General features: G+C 44.5%; 1 protein-coding gene across 7 annotated transcripts in view; it reads left to right on the top strand.

The window, feature by feature from the left end:
- erc2 (ELKS/RAB6-interacting/CAST family member 2) overlaps window positions 1–25,471 on the top strand; it is a 45,289-nt gene that overhangs the window by 4,107 nt on the left and 15,711 nt on the right. For 4 of the 7 annotated variants that reach the window (XM_085456807.1, XM_085456805.1, XM_085456804.1 and 1 more), the window contains exons 2-7: window positions 663–1,470; window positions 16,363–16,386; window positions 21,209–21,643; window positions 21,989–22,063; window positions 24,234–24,389; window positions 25,199–25,366. In XM_085456807.1, coding sequence (XP_085312933.1) covers window positions 799–1,470; window positions 16,363–16,386; window positions 21,209–21,643; window positions 21,989–22,063; window positions 24,234–24,389; window positions 25,199–25,366 — 1,530 coding nt within the window. In that variant the 5' untranslated portion in view covers window positions 663–798. The remainder of the gene's footprint in view (window positions 1–662; window positions 1,471–16,362; window positions 16,387–21,208; window positions 21,644–21,988; window positions 22,064–24,233; window positions 24,390–25,198; window positions 25,367–25,471) is intronic. The other 3 variants (XM_085456808.1, XM_085456806.1, XM_085456810.1) reach the window with 2 other exon arrangements.

Below are 25,471 nucleotides of genomic sequence, written 5' to 3'. Positions count from 1 at the left end.
GGACATGTTATGGGCTAACTGCTCATTAAAACCACTTTCCGAACAACACATTTTTCTCCTCGCACGAGGAGCTAATTAGGAATCAACACTGCTAATTGGGTCTGTACTTTATCATTATATCTTAATATAATAAAACAATACAACTAATAGCCCCTATTAGTTTTAATTAAAGCAATATCATTAGAATGTGAAAAACCTTAAAAAATGACTAGATGTTTTAAAAGATTTTTCTTTAGTATCTCAGTAAATTTTCCATGGATATCATTGTTCACTCTACTGCACAATAAGCAAGCATCAGTGAATGGGCATGTGATATATTATTCCTGTGAATTAGTCCGTTGTTTATTTGGGATCATTAATGGGATTTACTGTACATCACTGCTGGACAGTGTATGAATCCAGTGGGATGCTGGGAGATTACTGTAAGTCACATAAATTGTGTCAATTTGCTGCTAATAAAACTAATAAATGATAAAACTAGTTATTTTTCAATCCATAGTAGTATTTTGCAGGCCAGGTCTGTTTTGGTATTCTTTTCTGAATGCAGTGTTTTTTTTGGGGTTTTTTTGTAATAGTAAATGCTTTGTCTCGCTGTGCCTTTCATGTGACACGTACAAATAGTGGTTATTTATCTAACAGAAGCTTCTCTCCTGTTTCCTCAGATCTGACTTTGATCTACTCCACCTTTTCAGACATGAAATAAGTCACCCATGTGCAGTTCTAAGAGTCAGAGCAGTCTCATTATAACTCGCCCCTGTTAAGGACCCCTCTGGTGGCTACACCGCCGAATCACAGGACATGTACGGCAGTGCCAGAGCTGTAGGCCATGTAGAGAGCAGCCCCGTACGGTCCCCGCGCCTACCAAGGTCCCCCAGACTGGGCCATCGAAGGGCACACAGTGGGAGCGGGGGCGGTGCGGGGGGCAAGACGCTCTCCATGGAGAACATCCAGTCCCTCAACGCTGCCTATGCTACTTCGGGGCCCATGTACCTGAGTGACCACGAGGGCGTGGGCTCCACTGCCACCTACCCAAAAGGCACTATGACTCTGGGTCGCGCCACCAGTCGGGCCATGTATGGGGGCCGTGTCACAGCCATGGGCAGCAGTCCCAATATTGCTTCTGTGGGGCTGCCTCATGCTGACCTTCTGTCTTACAGTGACCTGGGCTCCCTCTCCATGCTGCACCCCCACCACCACCAGGGGGTGCCCTCTGCTCTGCTGAGGCAGGCAGTGCGGGGCAGTGGTGGGGAGCTGCTGGAGATGCAGGCCCAGCTCAGGGAGATGCAGAGGGAGAATGAGATGCTGCGACGGGAGCTTGACCTGAAGGACAGTAAGTTGGGATCTTCCACCAACAGCATCAAGAGTTTCTGGAGTCCTGAACTGAAGAAGGAGAGGATAATGAGGAAAGAAGAGGCGGCTCGTACGTCAATCCTCAAAGAGCAAATGAGAGTCACTCATGAGGAGAACCAGGTGAGACAAGCCCTCGTAGCTGTCATAATCCACTCATTACTGCAGTGAATTTCAGTTGCTGCTTTTGTCTCTTGCCTTTCTGTTTTTTTTCACGTACTGTGCTTCTTGAGCTGTGACTGTGCTTTCACCACGCTCTCCTTCTGCAATACACCACAGTCATCCTCAGTCCAAGATTTCAGAGAATTATTGCAGTCATGTTTTTCAATACTTGTGGGAACCTTTCTGGAAAGAGTTATTTGTGTGCATAAATATTTAACATGCCGACACTCTCCTCTCCTAGTACTCCTCTGCAGAATCAATGTCACCTCAGCCACAGGAAATACAAAACACTAATCAAGTTTTTTACAATATACTCGAAATCTGAGCATATTAAGTTAAAAGTGCAGTGACGCTGCCAACAGGTAAACTGAACTTCCTGCACACAGTATAGAAGCAGCACTGCTTAATTTTAGTGTATTTTTTTAAAGGTTCAGCAGATTGGCCCTAGAGGGGGGAGATGTCAAAAGGTTTTCTGCTTGCCTCAGTGTGGGGGTGTAGTCATGGCCCAGTTAAATCACTGCCTGACAAGAGTAGGCACAAGGCCCAGACACAATTGTCAAGGACTCTTAAACACTCTCTATCTGTCTTACTCTCTAACTGTCATTCTCATTTTCCACTGTCTGTCCTTTACTCGCACTGGCTTTGATCATCTCTCGCTGTTTACCTCTGTTCATCTGGCATTCACTGCATTCACTTTAAGAGAGCTTTCAACCCACTTTTGGAGTTAATGAAGTAAAAGGCTAACCTGCAGCTTTCTTCTTCTTTTCCACTGACCTGTGTGTGCAGCACACAAATATCTACAGAAAACAAGGTGGATAAAAAAAAACCCCCAGCTGAGCTCGCGTTCATGTTGAGAAAATGCTCACCCTGATTTTAATCATTTTTATGTCAAACCTTGGTGGCAGAAATTGGAAACAGTTAGCTGACTCATAGTCTGGAGAGAACATTTGAATATAAAGCCCTCGGTTCAGTTGGATATGTCATTGCTGATGATACAGTGCACTAGATTGTGGAGTAGGTCAGCGTACTGCTTGTCTGGCCAGACTGAACCGTACAGTATGTTTTTTCTTTTTGTGGCAGGCTGTGGCATGATGCAGCAAATTGAAGAATACCTCAGTGATGTAAAGGTTAAATATGACCAGCCGGCTGGCGTCTTTGTGCCAGTTTGAGATGTGATTTAAAATAACGAACAGCCAGTGGGGCATTCATTACTCAAAGCAGCAGACGGTGTCTCTCCACCCTTCAAGGTCATAGAAGGATAGTGTTAGCAGGACCGTCACATGACTGTCTGTCGGCACATTGGTTTGGATTTATGTATAAGAACAGCCCTTTAAAAAACAAATCGGTGTGGACGCACCTGATTTGACTGGAGTTAAAAGGGCCTGCACTTTTTATTCTTGTGGTTACAGCAGTGTCATGAGGCTAAACTGAAAGATGCGTCACAGGCTGGATGCCTAAACCTGCTAGCAACCCTCATAAAGGGTGTGGGGCAGGTGTACTTTGACTCTTGTCTTTCTTTATGATTCCTAAAAAAACAAGGGGGCACTTGTTTTGGGCGTGAATGAGCATTTGTGTGGTGTTATTCGATTTCCTTGATTTGTTTTTTGAATCCACGCCTGAATAAAAATGATATCATCATTTGCAACACATTAATTTGGCAACAGTTGTGTAGATTATGCACAGCCTTTGTATTTGAATAGTAGGCAGACTGTCTGGTTATTACTGATGAGAGTCTGTGTCACGCATCGGGATGAAGTCAAAGATTTAACATCGAAACAAGTTTTGTATGCAAATGTGCCTGTTTAATAGCAGTGTCAGTGACAGGACCAAAGCAGTTCTTTACATTCAGTGTGATTAGGTACTGAGTCCTGTATGCATTTTTAGCCTGGCTTCAGACATTGCAGTGGCTGATTGGTCCTGTAGAACATGAAGGCTATATACAGTGTTGGCTTTAATAGGTTTTCACTTGCCACAAATATATTTAGCCTTGTCCAGTCCATAGTCATCCCCTGCACTGAGTGATATTTATGTTCCTCCTGGTAGGGCTCATTAATGAAGTATGTCAGCTAATAAAAGGCAGATGTGCCTTGTTACTATAATTGGTCTGTTCTAAGTTGATTTCTGGGCTGCAAGGCGTCCTTACATAAGTGCATACTTGCAGTGGAATGCTTTGGTCACACCCACTAGGCTTGTTCAGAGGCTGAGTGAGGAGCAAATTGCTTCATTAATAATGGAGTAATTTCAGGCCAATCATTACGTCTGTCTTGCAGAACTCTTTACAGTTGCATCAGGTGCCTTGGGCCTCTATTAGCTTGAGCAAATGCCATGCATTATTTATCGTGCGAAATCTAGAATAAGGGAGGATGTGCTTCTTTTTTTAGACAAACTTTTTAAAGACATGCTCTCTGGCATTAGATTTTGCCTTTTGTCTGTTTTGTAAAGCGAAGATTTCATTGTGAGTGAAATACCAAGCGTAGCCTGCAGAGTTTTTATCAAAACGTTCAATGGTCATGACTGGAGGTAATGATTACTGATTAGCCCGGGACCGTTTTGTGCATTTTTAATGTAGTGTGGCTGAGGCCGTTATAAAACTGTTCTTTTTTGACTCCATTTCACCAAATGTTTTGCTGCGCTCAAGCTGGAGAAGAGCTGCTGGAGGCAAATATGTGAGCTAGAGCATACCATATCGGACTGAGTCATGACCACTCCTGCTCAGCCACCCAGTCAGCCTGCATCAATGCTTTTCACAAAAATGGAGGCTGAGCTTCCCAGTCCCTCTGCTCTGTGTCTGTGCATGGGTGCAATGTTTGCTTATTTTATGCTGGAAGATGCCAATCTTTACATGGTGTTAGCACAAGTGTGAACTTGTGAATCTCACCAGAGTGTTGGAGTGTATTTTAAATACCTCATGAAAAAGCATTCATGCTTGTATTCCTCATATCTGTGTGTGTAGTGTGTTTGCATTCTTAATTAGCGGTTACTTCCTTTGGTAGTTGTGCTGGCTTGTAAATGTGTGCACAGAAGTTTAATTGCCAGGGTGTGTTTGTGTGGGAGGGGATAGTTAATTGTTTGTATGTATGATTCATGGCTCAGGTGAACCCACTACAGAGTACATTAGTGCAGTTTGTTGATTTATCCCATTTCATTAAGTAGCAAACAAGCTTGCAGCTGTCATACACACATGATGAGCAAAAGTACTGATGACACGTTGAGTCATGTCACAGTCAGCGTCATGTGAATAGTCACTTTTCTTAAAGTGCCCATGGATTCTTCCCGTGCCGGCCACTCTCCATCAGAGCACATAAGATGGCTGCTGCCTCATCCACACGACAGGAAGGTGTTGAAATGAGGAGGCCGTCTCCCTATTTTATTTTGACAAGATGAGATTAAAATGCAGTTTACATAGGGCAAGGCTGCTAGGATTTGGATGAGAGTGAAATGTTACAGTCTCCTTTTTCTACAGAATCACATCAGTTTAGATTCAGAGCAGAGATTTGAGTGCAGAAAAATCATAACAAGTAAAGTAATAAAAAATATGCACAAATGTAAGCCAGAAAATAAAAGGTAATCACACAATTAATGACACTGCAGTTTTGCATTTCTCTAGGAACATATTTGAATCTTGTTATTTCAATACATTACACTGAAGCATGTCAAAATACAGTGGGGGGAAGAATGATCTGATCCCCTGCTGAGTTTGCTCACTTGCAAAGAAATGAACTCTAATCTTCTCTGATTTTTATGGTAGTTTAATTTTAATGGAGAGAGACAGAATATCAACCAGAAATTCAGAAAAAAAAATACATTAAAGTTAAATCCTTGTTGGCAACCACAGTTGTAAGACAGCCATAACATGTTTCTTGTAGTTGCTCAGCAGGTCTTCACACATCTCTGGTGGGATTTTTGGCCCACTCTTCTTTACAGACACTCACTGAAACCTTGAGGTTTCTTGGCAGCTGCTTGGCAACTCAAAACTTCAAAGTCTGGAGACTAGCTAGGCCACTCCATGACCTTAATGTGTTTCTTCTTTAGCCATTTCTTTATTGCCTTGGTCATATGTTTTAGGTCAGGGGTCAGCAACCTTTCTAATGATGAGTGCCATCTAAAATTTCCTCAGAAGTCAATGTGCCATATGATTGCATTAGCAATAAATTTAATAACGCTCTATACTAACAGTTACACACTATATAGAACAACTTTATAGAATTATATTTGTTCGCAGATGTTGGCAGCTATCAGCAAATAGTTATCAGCTATTTTGTAACAAAAAAAAGACACTTTTTTAGCCATAACAAGAACTCCATAACAGCAAATGAACTGTACAACAGAAAATGCAAATGCTATTTATGGTCTCCTCACAACAATGATAAGAAAAATAAACTGGGCCAATTGGCATGTTTGTTAATACAGAGATACACGTATTAATGTGACCTCTGGTCTCTCACTCCAGCATTCAGATGGCTACCTGAGGACTCTCTTCGTGTGAGAGAAAATCTGCTCACACAGATATATAGAGCCAAATACTGTCAATAAGGCCTCCGCAATGTTCTGAAGACAGTTAAACTTGTCAGGTAGTGATGTCCAGCAGGTGAAAATGCAAGCTCCATGAACACGCACAGCTATGGATACCAGTTGCATTCGTATTTCTGCAAACTTTGACCCCCACAGAGTGTGAGTTCTGTCACGAGTCTACCGATGTATCCGTGTATTTCCGCGGTGTTGATGCTGCGCTGAGCGAACAGCTCCTGAAGCATTTGAAGTGTCGGAATGTTGAAATTTCAACATCGCTTGAAAGAACTGCCAGCTAGTAACGTCCCTTTTACCGGTAGGCCAAGTAATTTTTAGCTTATTGGTTGTATCTGGTAGTTGGGGGTTGTTAGCTAAGATACCATCATTAAGAAGTGGCACAACTAATGTGTCTATGCAAGCTAATTTGCAATGTGCACCGCTGGCCCAGCCATTTATTTTTTAATGCACCTTCTCAAATTAATTCACTGCGTGTCGTGCCCAGGGCTGGACTGGGACAAAAAAATCAGCCCGGGCATTATGACTAGAGACCGGCCCACCAGGTATTATAGGAAAAGCCATAAAGCCTTTGAATGAAAACAAACACTGTTGTGACAGTGATGTACAGTCTTGTTGGTATATGTATGATTTCTATACATTTTACATCAGATAAAAACTTTGGTTGTAAGATTAAGATAATTATTTATTAAAAGCGAGACATTTTAAATGAGAATAAGAAAGAATGAATCGCTACCTTATCGTAGTGGAGGGGTTTGTTTGTCCCAGGGATCCCAGGGGCTATGTTGTCTGGGGACTTTTGCCCCCTGGTAGGGTCTCCCATGGCAAATTGGTCCTGGGTGAGGGACCAGACAAGGAGCAATTCAGAAGACCCTTATGAAAAAACATCGAGGGAACATTTTACCCTGCCCGGGATAGGGTTACCGGGGCCCCATCCTGGAGCCAGGCCCGGGGAGGGTGCCCGAGGGCGAGCATCTGGTGGCCGGGCCTTAGTCCATTGGGCCCGGCCGGGCACAGCTCGAAAAGGGGACATGGGCCCATCCTCCTGCAGGCCCACCACCCGCAGGAGGTGCCATAGGGGTCGGGTGCATTGTGTGCCAGGCGGCGGCCAGGAGCGGAGGCCCTGGCGGACTGATCCCCGGCTACCAAGACTGGCAATCGGGACATGGAATGTCACCTCTCTGGTGGGGAAGGAGCCTGAGTTAGTGCGTGAGGTTGAGAGGTACCGGCTAGATATAGTCGGGCTGACCTCTACGCATGGCTTGGGCTCTGGAACCAGTCTCCTGGAGAGGGGCTGGACTCTGTCTCAGTCTGGAGTTGCCCCTGGTGAGAGGGTATTCTAATATTCCCTCGGCTTGCTGCCTATACGTTGGGGTTTTTCCCGGTGGATGAGAGGGTTCCCTGTGCCTTAGGGTCGGGGAACGGGTCCTGACTGTCATCTGCGCTTATGTGCCGAGTGGCAGTTCAGAGTACCCAGCCTTCTTAGAGTCCCTGGGTGGGGTGCTGGAAGGTGCTCCACCTGGAGACTCTGTTGTCCTACTGGGAGACTTCAATGCTCACGTAGGTAACGACAGTGAGACCTGGAGGGGCGTGATTGGGAGGAACGGCCTCCCTGATCTGAACACGAGCGGTGTTTTGTTATTGGACTTCTGTGCAAATCACAGTTTGGCCATAACGAACACCTTGTTCGAACATAAGAGTGTCCATAAGTGCACGTGGCACAAGGACGCTCTAGGCCGCAGGTCGATGATCGATTTTGTAATCGTATCACCAGACCTGCGACCATATGTTCTGGACACTCGGGTAAAGAGAGGGGCTGAGCTGTCAACTGATCACCACTTGGTGGTGAGTTGGATCAGGTGGCGGGGGAGGACGCTAGACAGACCCGGTGGACCTAAATGCGTAGTGAGGGTGTGCTGGGAACGTCTAACAGAGGCCTCAGTCTGCGAGATCTTCAACACACACCTCCGGCAGAGCTTCAACAGCATTCTGAGGGAGACTGGGGACATTGAGTCCGAATGGACCATCTTGAGCGTCTCCATTGCCGAAGCTGCTGCATTGAGCTGCGGCCGCAAGGTGGTTGGTGCCTGTCATGGTGGTAATCCCCGAACCAAATGGTGGACACCAGAGGTGAAGGGAGCCACCAGGCTGAAGAAGGAGTCCTATCGGGCTTGGTTAGCCTGTGGGACTCCGGAGGCAGCCGACAGGTACCGACAGGCCAAGTGGAATGCGGCTCGGGCAGTGGCTGAAACAAAAACTTGGGTGTGGGAGGAGTTCGGAGAGGCCATGGAAAAAGACTTTCGGACTGTTTCGAAGAGATTCTGGCAAACCGTCAGGCGTCTCAGGAGGGGAAAGCGGTGCTCTACCTGCACTGTGTATAGTGCTGGTGGAGCGCTGCTGACTTCGACTGAGAAAATTGTCGGGCGGTGGAAGGAATACTTCAAGGACCTCCTTAATCCCACTGACACGTCTTCCGAGGAGGAAGCAGAGTCTGGGATTGAGGGGAATGACCCGCCAATTTCCGAGGCGAGGTCACTGAGGCAGTTAAACAACTCCTTGGTGATGAGGTCCGCCCCGAGTTCCTGAAGGCTCTGGACGTTGTAGGGCTGTCCTGGCTGCCACGCCTCTACAATGTTGCGTGGAGATCAGGTGCAGTACCCCTGGACTGGCACACCGGGGTGGTGGTCCCCATCTTTAAGAAGGGGGACCGGAGGGTGTGTTCCAACTACAGGGGGATCACACTCCTCAGCCTCCCTGGGAAAGTCTATGCCAGGGTGCTGGAAAGGAGAGTTCGTCCGTTAGTCGAACCTCGGATACAGGAGGAACAATGCGGTTTTCGTCCTGGTCGCGGTTTTTGCGGATGATGTGGTTCTGTTGGCTTCATCGAGTGAAGGCCTCCAGCTCACACTGGAACGGTTCGCAGCCGAGTGTAAAGCAGCGGGAATGAGGATCAGCACCTCCAAATCTGAGGCCATGGTTCTCAGCCGGAAAAGGGTGGAGTGCCCACTCCGGGTCAGGGATGAGTTCCTGCCCCAAGTGGAGGAGTTCAAGTATCTCAGGGTCTTGTTCGCGAGTGATGGGAGAAGGGAGCTGGAGATTGACAGACGGATTGGTGCTGCGGCTACAGTGATGCGGACGCTGCACCGGTCCGTCATGATGAAGAGGGAGCTGAGCGTAAAAGCGAAGCTCTCAATTTACCGGTCGATCTACGTCCCTACCCTCACCTATGGCCACGAGCTGTGGGTAGTGACCGAAAGAACGAGATCGCGGATACAAGCGGCGGAAATAAGCTTCCTCCGAAGGGTGGCTGGCCTCTCCCTTAGAGATAGGGTGAGAAGTTCGGCCATCCGGGAGGGGCTCAGAGTAGAGCCGCTGCTCCTCCACATCGAAAGGAGCCAGCTGAGGTGGTTCGGGCGTCTAATATGGATGCCTCCTGGGCGCCTCCTGGGTGGGGTGAGGTGTTCCGGGCATGTCCCACCGGCAGGAGGCCCCGGGGCAGACCAGGACACGCTGGAGAGATTATATCTCTCGGCTGGCCTGGGAACGCCTTAGTGTTCCCCCGGATAAGCTGGAGGAGGTGGCTGGGGAGAGGGAGATCTGGGCATCTCTGCTTAGGCTGCTGCCTAAGCGGATGAAGATGGATGGATGGAATAAGAAAGAAAAGTATTTCTTTGTGCCCCCCTTTTCCCTGTTAATGCCCTTCCTGGCCCCCTGGCAAAACTTTGCTAGACCCGCCCCTGCACAGTTACCAGCTTTCAGCTACTTAGAAAAGGATCCTGGTGTTATTTGTCTCTCAGAAACAGTTCATAACTTCCCTTCAACTCATTCATGTCACCTAAAAGGTAAACCTGTTTCCCCATAACCTGTTCAGCTCTGATAATTCAGTAAGGACATCTCCGTTTCCCTCTCACCACATATCCAAACCTATATCATGGCCAGCAGCTTACAGCTGTGGCTCCAGCAAACATCAGCTGATACTAGAAATTAATATTAAATAAACGATCACCATCACCGGTATGCCCGATGGCCAGTCCAGCTATGGTCGTTAACCAGATCAGTTAACCCTTCGCATGCCACAGCTGGCACAGGTGCCCAGGGTTGCCGACCCTGGTTTTAGGTCATACCGGAAGACCCATGCATGACCTAATGGATGGAGGTTCTCATCCAAGGTTTTACAGTACATGGCCCCATCCAGTGACCCCTCAATGCAGTGATGTTGTCCTGTATGGTAAAAAGAAACCCAGAACAGCCCCAAACTTAAGACAGCCCAGAACTTGTGCCTTCTTGAGCAGGGGGACCTTGCAGGTGCTGCAAGAGTTTGATCTATTACATTGTGGAGTGTTACGGATGGTGTTCTTGATTACTGTGGTCCCAACTGCTCAAGATCTTTCATGAAACTCCAGACAGAAGGCGATTGACAGTTCTTTTATATTTCTTCCATTTGTGAATAATCATATCAGCAGTTTCTCCCTTTTCACAATAATTCTTGCTGATGGTCTTGTAGCCCACTCCAGCCTTGTGCAGGTCCACAATCTTGTCTCTTACATCCTTTGACAACTCTTTAGTCTTATGCAAAGATGGTTTAGAGCAGGAGTATCTGTGATTGTGCTCCCAATCTGTGGGAGTAAGAATTCTTCCAAAGGCTTGGTTTCAGGGGATGAAATAAATATTTCATTCAGTGACATGCAAATGAATTTATAACTTTTATGTAAGGCGGGGTAAACCCTGGCAACTATTCTCACATTCACATTGAAGGTCACTTTAGAATCACCATTTAACCTAACCCCACTAACAGTCTTTGGACTGTGGGAGGAAGCCAGAATACCTGGAGAGATCTCATGCAATTCACGTGTGGGAACGCCACTAACCACTGCACCACTGTGCTGCCCTGATATTCTGCCTCACTCCATTAAAATAAAACCTTCATAAAAAGTAGATACTGTTAATTTCTATGTAAGTGTCAAACTTACCAATTCAGCAGGGGATCAAATATTTATTTCCTCTAATGTAACATAGATTATTGGAGGTAAAAAAAAAAACCCTGATATTTAAAAGAAATGTACATTAGTTCTTTTTTTCTCATGTGTGGTTCTGTTTTTCTAATTCATGCCTGATTAAAAACCATATCATGAGCACATTAATTTGGCAACATTCCTGTAGATTAAACACAGCCTTTACGTTTCAGTAAAAGACAGACTAGCTGATTTTTCATGCAAAATGACCGTGAAATTATCCACTTCAGTCCATCATTACTGATGGGATTGTACATCATTATTTTGCATCAGTTTGAAGACGATTTAATAAAGAAGTATCACATTAGCTTGCTGTTATTCATAGCACATAAGCCTGAGCCTAATGGATACACTAAAGCCCATGAACTCAACGTTACACTACCAACACAGAATTAGTAAAGAAACACACAAACTGTGTCACAGGTTCATTTCTTCTTTTGATGTCTGGTGCATTTAATCCCACAGTTTCTGCTGCCTGCCTCATAAATCTATAGTATTCATTTATATTGTTAATTAACTGCAACATTCTACAAAAAATAGACTTTGTGAACATTTAAGAAAACGTAAGCTCATTCCATAACTACAACAAGGACTGAAAATCATGATTAGCAGAGGCGTGCGCTGACAATTAATGAAAGGCAAGCAGTGTTGATGAATCAATCAGTGATTCAACTGGTCAATGCACAAATGGTCCGCACTTACACACTTCAAGAGTGCAGAAATTATTTTGATGATTTTCTCCTGTGCTGAAAATCTATGTACTGCATCTTGAGAGACAACTGTTATTACCGGCTTCCTGCGCTCTTGAACTGTTGGTAGGTTTGAGAGATCTTCTCTATAGTTCAGTCAGTCCTGTCACCCCCATATTTACTGACACGCCACCATGGATGCATGTGGGGTTATCCATAAAGATAGCAGACTGTGTTGCCAAAAACACACAAAAAACAACAGTGCTCTCTCACCATTGCTGTCAAGACACACACACGTATTTCTTACTTTCAGCTGAAAGAGAAAAGATGCGACATACCTGTGGGGTCAATATGGGGTCATCACATTTGCCTGGCTATATATTTCTCTCTCTCTCTCTCTCCATATGTATATATGTGTGTGTGTATGTGTGTTTGTGTGTGTAAATGGCCGCAAACACAGTTACAAAAAACTTTAATTAAAAAAAATAGATAGCAGCACTCTCATTATGGCTTCTCTCATTTGATGATGATGGATTGGGGTAATCACCACCCCCATATGTTATCTCAAAGAGAGCAGAATTAAGTACATAAACCTTTACTTGTGCCCCCATGTGCACTCAAATACACGAGTTTTACAGGCGTTGGTTATGAATCTAATTATTTAATACATTAACGGTTAAAGAAGCCAAAAGTTAACATATGTTGTATTTTATTGCTCAGAGGGTTTAAAAACAAAACATTGGCTGTTTCCAGTGTATATTGGTTTGCCCTGACTTGTTATTAGGTTATAGCTAATAAATAACTTTTATAACCATGTGGATGGCAACTTTGCATTATATTATCCAATAAATACTAGCAAAAATGATAACAATAGTACTACTAATAAACAGTGTGCTATCAATGAGTTTAGAAACATAAAAAAATATATAATCAATAAATTATTTGCTCTTCTTTTGCATATTACATCAACAGTGAACAGATCTGCATCAGAGCACAGTTTAACTGCTAAAATGAATCATTTCATCTTGTGTTTGAACTTCATATCATTCTTCACAGTGACGCTTTGACACTCAGTTAATTAAACAAAGCCTAAGTGTAGAAGATCACTCCTCAGTCTTTGGTTTTTATCAAACTTAATGATGCTGGAGTATTATAGTTGGCTGTTCTTGACTATGAGGAGAACATCTAATACGTTTAGACATCACGCCTACAGCTTTAAAAATCCATATTGAAAGATATCAAAATGAAATTCCCCTACCAAGGGTTAATCTTTAGTAGTGCTGCATAGAAAAAATCTTGCTGCACAGTTGTGTGTACTGCCTAGACTCACAGATTCGTGCCTTTACTCTGCTGCCTAACTTTCCTGTAGCTGCATGCAGATGCACAGTTGCCTCGTGTGGGTGTAATTGTGTATTGTCAGCTGTCACGACATACAATACAAAGATTAGGAATGTAGTGAGGAGTAGGCTGCTCCGAGTCAGCACTTTAAAGCTGTCTGTCAGATGCAAACACCCACATTCTTTAACACATACACAGACAGTATGCCACACATATCGCAGCTTTTTCCTTTGCCACCTGGTAAAACCGCCTAAATGCCACCAGCTTTGAATATAATTCTGAGGGTAGAGTAGCTTTAACAGTTTTTATTACTCATTGCAAGACACATTTTAGCTAGCCTAGTAAACACCCATCCTTGTGGGCAACTGGTTAGAATAATAAGGCGGGGAAGAGTAGAAGTTTCTGTTGAAGTTTCCTCTGCTTCCAGGATTTATGGAGGCAAAGTATAAGTCTGAAAAGGTCATGCCTTATTGTTAAACCAACAAGTGATAGAGGTGGAGCAGGAATGCTAGTTCTTTTAAACAGGGCACAAAGGGAGGTTGGCTGGCTCCTCTGACATTGAGGAAAAAGGTGGTTGATTGTGGATCACATTTAAAATTTTCCCAACAGCTACAACTATTTAATGCCGCCTGTCAGCCCCTGCTAAGGAGAAGAACTCTTTAAAAAATGTCAAGGATGTTAGAAATCAGCCAATATTTTCACAGAGATTCCTGAGCCTTTGTTGGATAATTTAGCTATGAAGAAAGAGCATCAAAGACATGTTGTAAGGCAGGAGATTTTACACTCTGGGTTCAATCTGTTTAATGTCATGTTTGACTCTTTAAGATGTAGCACGTGCACATTCTTACAGAACAACAGTACTTTTAGATGTCAAAATGACAAAATATAGTTTTAAAGTCTTCATAAACCTTCATACACCTCTCATTAGTTATTATTAATGTGTGGCTCTCTTCCACAGCGTGTCTTTGTCCTGTCTTCCTCCCCTCACCCCAGCCATTCGTGGCAGACGGCCGCCCCTCCTTGAGCCTGGCTGGAGGTTTCTTCCTGTTAAAAGGGAGTTTTTCCAAAGCGCTTGCTCATAGGGAGCCATATGATTGTTGGGGGGTTTTCTGTTTTCTTTGTATTATTGTAGGGCCTTTACCTTACAATATAAAGTGCCTTGAGGCAACTTTTATTGTAATTTGGCATTGTATAAATACAACTGAATTGAATACTTACTGTAGTTGTAAGCTGCCTTGTGGTATTGTGCACAATACAGTGCTTACATAATACAGTGCTAAAGAGTAAGCACATACAGTGGTTACTCTTTGCATGAGTAGGTAGATGGAACTGTAGTAAGTTTCTGTCTACCGATCCTGCCTTTTCCTGTGGTAGCTGGGATATGCCTCAGTTTGAGAAACAGGTAAGGAAAATGGATGGATGGATTGCTAGAGTAGATTTAGGTCTAAAGTTCAGGTTAATGCAATTTTGCAGGCAGATTTTTTAAGAAACTTATTCCACTTAATCTCAGTCTTTTTTCTCTAGATTAACCAGAGTTTTGCTTTTTATAGATATATTCCTTAAAATGGCTGAATCTGACTCCTTGTTTATGGTCTCTCTCAAATGGATTTCCTGTTTCCGCACTACAAGATTTCTGACAGCCAGTTACCCCCGGCTGCACCAGGTGTCAGTCGAAGAGGGAAGCTTAGCATCTCTCTGCGACTCTGGTGAAACCTCTGGAAGCAATTTTTTAGGATATGCGGCCAAACAGAAGCCTACTCGTGAGAGAGAGGGTGACCAAAAAGGGAACATCCGCTGAGTCATTACTGATTCACAGAAACTTCCACAGTTGTGCTGTGATTATTGGAGGAACGGCCATGCAGTCAATTTAACCCACAGTGCAATTATGTAAATGGATTCACTGGACTGGCTTTTGCAGTTCAGTTCCAAGATGGGAGGTAATTTAGGAGAAAGGAGCAGAAATGAGGGAGGATAAGAAAGAAAGTATGTGAGGAGAAATAAACGGTTGGGTTTCAGTATTTGCAGAGATTTAACCACTACATGTTCAAAAAATTAGATATATTTCTAACATGTTTTTATGTACATAGCAAATTAATATTTCTGTGAGAGAGAAAACTTTGTGTTGAAAAGTGTTTGTCACTAAGAGACTGTTCAGGTTTTAAAGTTTGGCCTCATTCTCTGTTTTATATATATTTCCAACAGCACTACTGAAGGGAGTTGTGCTTGGCAGCAGTCCCGCAAGAATGCTGACACAAACACCGCCCCCTGATGGCCGGAAGAGTACATGTTTTATACTTACACAGTATCATGTCAGTTCTGTGCTCAGATACTGAGCCAAATGAGAAGGTTTTGTGACATTTATGATAATTTTGTATTTATATTAAGAGGTGGCTGTACTACATATATTATAACGTAGTTACACTGTAATTATTATAAATTAAAACTGCAACTAGTGACTCTGTGGTTAATCTGTTCATTATGTTACGTCCCTCTGCAATTACTATTTCAGTAAGTTCTAATGAAATGGTAAAATAAGCTAACAAAGATCAAAAAATATATTTGCTGCAAGATTGTAAGAGGAAAAAATGTACTTTTAAAGCTGGTGTAATGTTTTGCGTATTTTCTCTGTAGCTGCAGTTTTCTACGATAATGCTTCATCTCATCATTATCATTCTTAATAACATAATTTATACTGCTTTTATTAATTGTACATCTATCACTGCTGCTAACCAGAATGCTTAAGTCATTTTTTAAAAAGCCATTTCCAATCTTTTCTTCATCTCTTTCCAGAAAGGCCATTCTGATAAAGTCATCATTTTTCTGTGGACAGACTTTTGACTTCTTGTAGAGAGAAAAGGCAGAAATAAAAGAAATAGCTGAGCTCTAGTAAGTCTCAGCACGCAGTGAGATGAGAAGTGTACAGAATTCCATCCCTAACTTTTTGATGGTTATGTGTACACCCTCTGAGCACTCTGTATAGACAGAGCTATTAATGTGAACACACATATGTGTAAGTGTGGAAGTACAGCTCAGGACTCTGAAGCATCCTTTATCAATTAAATGCTGTCACTATTAAAATGATTAATTTTTTCCATTGCTTTTCCTACTATGACAAGCCAAAATGTCTGTTTTTAAGAAGAATTTGCACTACTGACTGTGGACTGATAAACTGGCAGCTCTCATTTTAATCTCTGACTTGTTTATGTTCATCCATCTCTGTTGCATCAAGCTCTGACGCTGTGTTTTCACCATACATTTGTTTTTCTGTTCATTCTGCCCATGCTCTGCAGCTGCTGGATGCCAGGAGAACCAAGGTTTGTCCCTATGTTTGCACCACGTGCTGAGTGCACAACATAGAGTCACCTTCAGTGTGGCGTGTATTTTCAGACACCTGGCAATCCCTTTGCACCATACAGTCCTTTCTCCTATGAATCCTATAACTCCTAGAAGTTAAATATTTTCAGTGTTTCAGGCTCCCTTCTTGTCCTATGAACCCTGGTCTTTATGTTTCCTCATTTTAAGAGTACAAAGCGATTACTCTGTTTAATGTAATAATGTCTGGTGCTCCTTTAGTACAACAAAACCTAAAACCTCAGACTCCCCGTGAAGTCGGTTTGATTTCACATATTTTCCACTCCTTCAGATCCTGACTGAGCTATTTTCTGAACAAAAAGTAATTTGTGCTCCACTCTCTGTCTCTGCTGGAAGAAAATTTCAACAGAATTCAGTTTTTGACAGAAACCGGGCCTTAAAGGTATTCCTCTAGACCCAAAACCAATCAATAAAAAGAATGTGAATGGTGTATAGCTTTGATATCATGTAATACGGACAGACAAATTCACAAACATGCACACCTTTGTTCAACAGATGGCTGATCTGTCCCTATGGGGTATCAATACTGTAACTTCTGTTCATTAATTTTATATTTTAACTAGTTTTCATCCACCCAGCCAGTCTCTACCAGGAAATTTCACAGTTAGTTTGCATATGTTTTCATTGTAACAGTATGGCCCCTCTGATATTTTTAACTTTTAGTATTCGTGTCCTGGTGGCAGATGCATAAAGCTGTGTGTATGCACAAAGGCAAAGGCAGATTTATGAAACCATGCATACAGATTGTGCTCTTCAAATGCACCTAGACACTTAGATTAAAACAAAAATCTGTATAGTTGATAAGTTTTGTATCCCATATTATCCTCATCAGTTTCACCATATCTGCGCTGATTTCCTCTAAAAATGTCCCTCATATGGTCTGAAGATCTAGTGCATCTAAGAAAATTTGAGCATTGTGAAAAGTTAATTTTTTTGTGATTAAATTAAAGAAGGTGAACTTTGATACATTCTACATTCATCATATATAAAGTGAAATATTTCAGGTCTTTATAAAGAAAAATATAGATTTCATTTTGAGTGAAATACTGTTCACACAGTATAAATAATGTCTATCTCTCAGTCTAGTTCAGTACATGCAAACACAACCCAACTGCTGACTTGACAGTTCTCCAGATAATGATCATTGACATCGTCCACAAGGGCACGGAAGAAAAGGCTGGCTGTTGCAGAGTGCTGTGCTCAAGCTTATTCGTGGATAGCTGACTTCAAGGGAAAAATGTGGTAGGAATAGTGCACAAACAGCAGGGATGACAGCAGCCTTGAGAGAATCGTGAGAAAAGTTGATTCAAGAACTTGGGAGAGCTTCTCGAGGAGTGGACAGATGCAGTGTTACTGGGCTGTTGCACAGACGTGCAAAATGCTTTTTTTTCAAATGAAGCAAAGGTCCTGACGTCTGGGGGAAGAGTGGAAAAGGCACAAAATCGAAGATGTTTTGAAGTCCAGTAAGAAGTCCGCACACTGTGATGACTCAGGGTGCCAAGTCTTCAGCCGATGTTGTTGGTGTTTTGGTCCACTGTTTTTTATCAAGTCCAAAGTCAATACTGACATCTACCAGGAGATTTTATAACACTTTATGCTTCCATCTGCAGAAAAGCACCACCTGCTCACAGTGCCAGAACTGCTACCATGACCATGTTATTACTGTAAATGATTAGCCAGCCAACTCTCCTGACCCGAATCCCCAGAGAATCTAAGATGAAGATGAGAAACACCTGACCCAAAAATACAGTCGAGCTGAAGGCCGCCATCAAAGGAACCGAGCAGTAACACCTCAGCAGTGGAACAACCGTGTCATACTGCTCTGATGCAGTAATTAGTGGCAAAGGATTCCCAAGTACTGAGTATTTATATAAACATATATTCCATTAATTAAATATTTCTACATTACAAATTGTTTTAATAGTTTACTGGACTTCTGATTTTCATGAGTTTTAAACCATAAAAATCAAATCCATCCAGCCATCCATCCATCCATCCATCTTCTCCTGCCTTATCCGGGGCCGGGTCGCGGGGCAGCAGCCTAAGCAGAGAAGCCCAGACCTTCCTCTCCCCAGCCACCTCCTCCAGCTTATCTGGGGGAACACCAAGGCGTTCCCAGGCCAGCCGAGAGATATAATCTCTCCAGCGTGTCGTGGGTCCTCTCGGTGCGACATGGCCGGAACACCTCACCCAGGAGGCGCCCAGGAGGCATCCTTGTCAGATGCCCGAACCACCTCAACTGGCTCCTTTCGATGTGGAGAAGGAGCGGCTCTACTCTGAGCCCCTCCCGGATGGCCGAACTTCTCACCCTATCTCTAAGGGAGAGGCCAGCCACCCTTCGGAGGAAGCTCATTTCCTCCGCTTGTATCCACGATCTCGTTCTTTCGGTCACTACCCACAGCTCGTGGCCAGACTCTGCTTCCTCCTCAGAAGATGTGTCAGTGGGATTAAGGAGGTCCTTGAAGTATTCCTTCCACTGCCCGACAATTTTCTCAGTCGAAGTCAGCAGCGCTCTGCCAGCACTATACACAGTGCAGGTAGAGCACCGCTTTCCCCTCCTGAGACGGTTTGCCAGAATCTCTTCGAGACAGTCCGAAAGTCTTTTTCCATGGCCTCTCCGAACTCCTCCCACACCTGAGTTTTTGCATCAGCCACTGCCCGAGCCGCATTCCGCTTGGCCTGTCGGTACCTGTTGGCTACCTCCGAAGTCCCACAGGCTAGCCAAGCCCGATAGGACTCCTTCTTCAGCCTGGTGGCTCCCTTCACCTCTGGTGTCCACCATTTGGTTCGGAGGTTACCACCACGACAGGCACCAACCACCTTGCGGCCACAGCTCAATGCAGCAGCTTCGGGAATGGAGACGCTGAACATGGTCCATTTGGACTCAATGTCCCCAGTCTCCCTCAGAATGCTGTTGAAGCTCTGCCGGAGGTGTGCGTTGAAGATCTCACGGACTGGGGCCTCTGCTAGGCGTTGCCAGAACACCCTCACTACGCGTTTAGGTGCACCGGGTCTGTCCAGCATCCTCCCCCGCCACCTGATCCAACTCACCACCAGGTGGTGATCAGTTGACAGCTCAGCCCCTCTCTTTACCCGAGTGTCCAGAACATATGGTCGCAGGTCTGGTGATACAATTACAAAATCGATCATCGACCTGCGGCCTAGAGCGTCCTGGTGCCACGTGCACTTATGGACACTCTTATGTTTGAACAAAGTGTTTGTATGGCCAAACTGTGATTTGTGCAGAAGTCCAATAACAAAACACCGCTCGTGTTCAGATCAGGGAGGCCATCCCTCCCGATCACGCCCCTCCAGGTCTCACTGTCGTTACCCACGTGAGCATTGAAGTCTCCCAGTAGGACAACAGAGTCTCCAGGTGGAGCACCCTCCAGCACCCCACCCAGGGACTCTAAGAAGGCTGGGTACTCTGAACTGCCACTCAGCGCATAAGCGCAGATGACAGTCAGGACCCGTTCCCCGACCCTAAGGCGCAGGGAACAAACCCTCTCATCCACTGGGAAGAATCCCAGCGTACAGGCAGCAAGCCGAGGGGATATTAGAATACCCACCCCAGCCCGCCGCCTCTCACCAGGGGCAACTCCAAACTGAGACAGAGTCCAGCCCCTCTCCAGGAGACTGGTTCCAGAGCCCAAGCCATGCGTAGAGGTGAGCCTGACTATATCTAGCTGGTACCTCTCAACCTCACGCACTAACTCAGGCTCCTTCTCCACCAGAGAGGTGACATTCCTTGTCCCAGTTGCCAGTCTTGGTAGCCGGGGATCAGTGCGCCAGGGCCTCCACTCCTGGCTGCTGCCCGGCACACAATTCCCCCGAGGTGGTGGGCCTACGTGAGGATGGGCCCATTTCCCCTTTTTGGGCTGTGCCCGACCGGGCCCCATGGACTAAGGCCTGGACACCAGACACTCGCCCTCAGGCACCCTCCCCGGGCCTGGCTCCAGGGCGGGGCCCCGGTAACCCTTACCCCGGGCAGGGTAAACTGTTCCCTCGATGCTTTCCTCATAAGGGTTTTCTGAATCGCTCTTTGTCTGGTCCCTCACTCAGGACCAATTTTCCATGGGAGACCCTACCAGGGGGCAAAAGCCCCCGGACAACATAGCCCCTGGGATCCCTGGGACAAACAAACCCCTCCACCACGATAAGGTAGCGATTCAAGGAGGGGATAATAATCAAATTTAAAACAAAAAAGGCTTGGAATATTTCACTTTATGTTTGATGAATACAGATGATTATGATCATTTAGATTTAGAATTAAATTAAATTTCAGGGTGTTCAGTTTTTTTTTTTTGTTCATCTGCACACTTTCTTCACTTATATGTACCAGTTTACATAAAGTTGAATGTGCATGTTATTGTACATGCACTTGGTCCCTGCTTTCTCAGTGTGAAAGTCAGACCTGTGAGAGCACCAGGGTGTTTCTGTGTATAATAAAGCCCTTTACAGACTAATAAATTTATATTTGGAAGCTGTGAATTCTTTTTAAAGATATTTTCTCCAACAACTGTAAATCTATGCAGTCAGGACTTAAATTAGATCCGTGCTTCACACTTTTTCAACAAAAAACCTAAAATCTAAAAGCGTGCCAAGGTAAGTCATGTGTTCCCCATGATCGACCTGCTGTGGGATTGTTTGTTCATCCCCATGTGTAGTGTTATTACGTAATGTTCGGTTATGAGCTATACCTAAAAATAGTTTCAATAATTGGTAAGCCTCTGTGTGTGTTTGTATATGTGTGTGTGTTTGTAGCATCTTCAGATGACCATCCAAGCTCTGCAGGATGAATTGCGCACACAGCGAGACCTCAACCACCTGCTGCAGCAGGAGAGTGGTAACCGCTCTGGGTCTGAGCATTTCACCACCATTGAGCTGACAGAGGAGAACTTCCGGCGGCTGCAGGCTGAACATGACAGACAGGCCAAGGAGCTCTTCCTGCTGAGAAAGACCCTAGAGGAGATGGAACTGAGGATTGAGACCCAGAAACAAACCCTGGGTGCCAGAGATGAGTCAATTAAGAAGTTGCTTGAGATGCTACAGAGCAAAGGGCTGCCCCCGGGCCCGGGCAGGGCGACCGAGGAGGAGGAGCAAGAACGAGCCCGGCGCATTGCAGAAGCAGAGGCGCAACTGGGACACCTGGAGGTCATTCTGGATCAAAAGGAGAAGGAAAACATCCATTTGCGAGAGGTAGTATATGTCGAGGGTTAAGATGATGATGTTAAGTCATTGCATTCACTGCTTTAGAGTAAAAAAAAACAACTGTTCTTTTGTTTTGTTGTCACTAGATGGCAGTGCAGCATGTCACAAAATCAATATTCTCTTCTCTGCTGCTTATCCCTGCATCATAACAATTATGTAATGTATGAAGTAAAAGAACTGAAGAGCAGTTGCATGAAATATTTTGCATGTGTAAGCATAAAGCTTTTATGCATTGTGAGGTGAGCTTTTGAAATTTTAATAATCTAGCTATTCATTGGAGACCACGATCGGTTTTGCTGTACCGCTGCTACAAATTGTTGTCTTTTTTTTAAGGAACTGCACAGAAGAAATCAACTGCATCAGGACCCAAGTAAAACTAAGGCCCTGCAGACCATTATAGAGATGAAAGTAAGACTCCTATACAGCCTGCGCATAAACACATACAGCAGGGCCCATCATCAACTACGCTTCACTGCTTCTGTTTAAAGCCAGATGTTATTTTTGTATTTACCTAACTGACTGACGTTCACAGCTGTAGCATGTTTGCCACTGCATGTCTAAATGGAAACCTGTTCCGGCAAATCTATTGTTGTGATTGTGATCGTCGGCAGCTGAGTCAATCATCAACACACTGACACACTCTAGCAAACACACACACACACACACACACACACACACACACACACACACACACACACACACACACACACACACACGTACTGCTCACAAAGCAGTTGTGCAAACATAAACAAGAGTCAATATTACTGTTTAACATTTCAGCTGTTGTGGCTCGCTTGACAGATGGCCAGCTACCCCAGACAGTAACACGCCACACCAGTTTCATGACAAGATGTTTTCTATTCTGCATGACAGATTGTTTGCAAACATCCCAGACTCCAGCTCTATCATTTCAGCTTCATTTTTTTGCAGGGGAGTATTGTGACTCCAAAGCATTGTTTTAAAATTTTCATTCAAGGTTTCTGAACTGAGGAAAAACTACTGAGCTGAAATATAGCAAAAAAAAGTGTATAAAAGGATAGCAAGAAGCATCTTGGATTGTAAATAATTCCACAAAACATACCATATGGAGAATCTTTTAGGATGAAGGACCCCACCCTCTTTACACAAGCATGTTGTACAGCAGCTGGATGTGACACTAGCGATATCAGGCTCATTCAATGAACCACTGTAGACACCACCAGCCTCACTGCAGAGGCCTGACATCACTTCCTCAAAATAAATCATGACATCATCGCTGAGCTGACACAGCCCCTCTCACTCGGCTGGATCCGTGCCGAGCAGGCCCCAGCCTAGTCATGTGATGTGCAAGCTCTAGGATCCTGTTGATTTTCATACGGCGCGCGGGGAAGTCCCGCCTCCTTTCTCCTCCTGTGCTGTGCAGGAAGACCCTGCATCTCTCCCCCTCTCCTCTCTCCCACTGCTGTGTTGATGCTGATGGAAGCACGAATAATCCTCCCTCCCTCTCTTCCCCTACATCCCTCCCACCCTCTCCTCCTCACTCACCAGAGACAGTGCACGGTATATAGCCTGCCTGCTGCTGCCATGGAAACAGGTGTGGTTGTTTATGACAGTGAGAGGCCAGTATGCAGGGAGATAGAGAGACAGAGAGGCATACAGAGGCAGGGAAAGGGAAATAAAGAGCAAGATTTACTGACCAGGTCGATGTACCAGTGATTACATGTGGATGGAATAAAATCACTCTTCTTTAAAGGTACGATGTCTTGTCTCGATTGCAGCAGTGTTAGTTCATTGATGTTCGTCTCGTAACACAGAGACTGAGCTGAGGTGCAGCAGCAGGGCGAAGTGCATGTACAATGTGCAGTGCTCATACATTGACGTTAACCCCTCAGATCCTTGTCTGGTACTTCATCATTCCTCATCACATTTCCCACCTTCCTCTGCAGCGGGCTATCACTGCCCCTGCTAATGGCCATAAGTTCATAAGTTCAGAGTCACTAAGAGGAAAGAAGGAGGGACACAAAAAAAGAGAGAAAGACAGAGAACAACAAGGTTGCTCCATGTTCTGCTGGAGAGGGAGATGGACCATGGCTAATCTTAAAGACGTTGTATTATTTATTTAAAAAGCCGTGAAGCTAAAGCTGCACTCACAGTCGCAGTCTAGAGACTGGATTCTGCATTGATCTGCAAGCATCTACGGCAAAAGCTACGGCTTGTTACTTTTCTTCCTTTCCCCCTGCGCATTTCTCTCCGGTCCTGGTTGATCTCGCCGTACTGGATGTGCGCTCAATATTTCCCAATGGTGATTAATCCTCCGAGCTGCCGCACGGAGCTGAGTAGAACGCTTCTGATTTCACCGACAGATACTGCAGTTGCTCTCAGTCAGACCAAAGAGCTTTTTCCATTCTTGGTTTATCTCACTATATCTTTCAGTTCCTCCCCCCCTTTCAGTCTCTGTGTCTGTATTTCTCTTTAAATCTTTTACCCTCCATTTGTTTCCTGGACTCTTTTCTTTAGCTCAGATTTATTTGCAGCATGCAACTTTTGGACATGCCAGTCCTGGTTTTGAGGTGTGTCTCCTCCGCGTGTTTGTGTGCAGGACACCAAAATTGCCTCTCTGGAACGCAACATTCGGGATCTGGAGGATGAGATTCAAATGCTGAAGGCAAACGGCTTACTGAACACAGAGGACAGAGAAGAGGAAATCAAACAGATGGAGGTCTACAAGAACCACTCTAAGTTTATGAAGACGAAGGTAGAGACTAACTGCACTGTGCATGCAGATCTGATGCTGTTAAAGTATGGCTTAATATAAAATGGCAGGCATGATGTTCAGGGTACAGAGCTGTGCAGAAGAGAGAGTACTGAAAAATGTTGTGTTACATAAATGAGCTGCTTTAACACATAGTGAGAACAGCAAAGTGCCCTGTCGGCAAAAAATCTGAAAGAGGCTCCGTGCCAAAAGTGGGGAAAAATCCAAACTTTGCAAACGCATACTTTAACATTTGAAAACACTTTTCTTCCTTAATTACACATAAAAAGTACATCACTTTATTAATCTGTGGCCACAAGACAAACACAAGTCTAAAATAAGATAAGCCACAATGAAAGCTTTGTTTTTGTTGAACTGACTTCCGCTGCTTGTTTTCCGACCGGTCCGTGATGATAAGTTGTGTTTGCATATCAGAGTTAGAGTCATACACTCAAGCACAGCCACCTACAACCTGTGATAGTGTCAAGGTGTGTGTGTCTGTGACTTTCTGGGGCTCACGCGTACGTGTCTTTGGAGTGTTTACGTTTTCTCTCCTTATTAAGCGACCAGCCACAGTTTTGTTCTTCTATTTTTAGACTTCTTTTCATCAATCATGAATAGAAATGATGTATAATATATGATGAATGCAGGGGAGTTAGTCCCAAATGCATATTTAATGAGGGAGAAGCGTGTTGATGAAAATAGTGCGAAAGCTGTGCAGACTAGCTCGCGGTTCCCATTCGTGAGTGTGAAATCGTTACACTGCTCACGTAACGGTTGGGTCAAAATGATCTGCTTCCTCTCATGTACAGATTGACCAGTTGAAGCAGGAGTTGTCAAAGAAAGAGTCAGAACTGCTGGCTCTGCAGACGAAGCTAGAGACCCTCAACAACCAGAACTCAGACTGCAAACAGCATATCGAGGTGCTCAAAGAGTCTCTCACTGCCAAGGAGCAACGTGCTGCCATCCTGCAAACGGAGGTAATAAAACAAGCTCAACTTATTTGTACACGTACAATAAATTAACTTAACAATACATCGCTTCACAAACATTCTCAAGCTCCTAGCCAAACTGAGCAAACAATA

This window comes from Copadichromis virginalis, linkage group LG5 (genome assembly GCF_057382275.1).
Source record: "Copadichromis virginalis isolate Kocher_CV1m ecotype Utaka linkage group LG5, C_Virginalis_male_GT1.1, whole genome shotgun sequence".
In the NCBI taxonomy this organism is placed as follows: domain Eukaryota; kingdom Metazoa; phylum Chordata; class Actinopteri; order Cichliformes; family Cichlidae; genus Copadichromis; species Copadichromis virginalis.
Note: the sequence above shows the minus strand (reverse complement) of the source record. Positions and strands in the feature narration are given on the sequence as shown.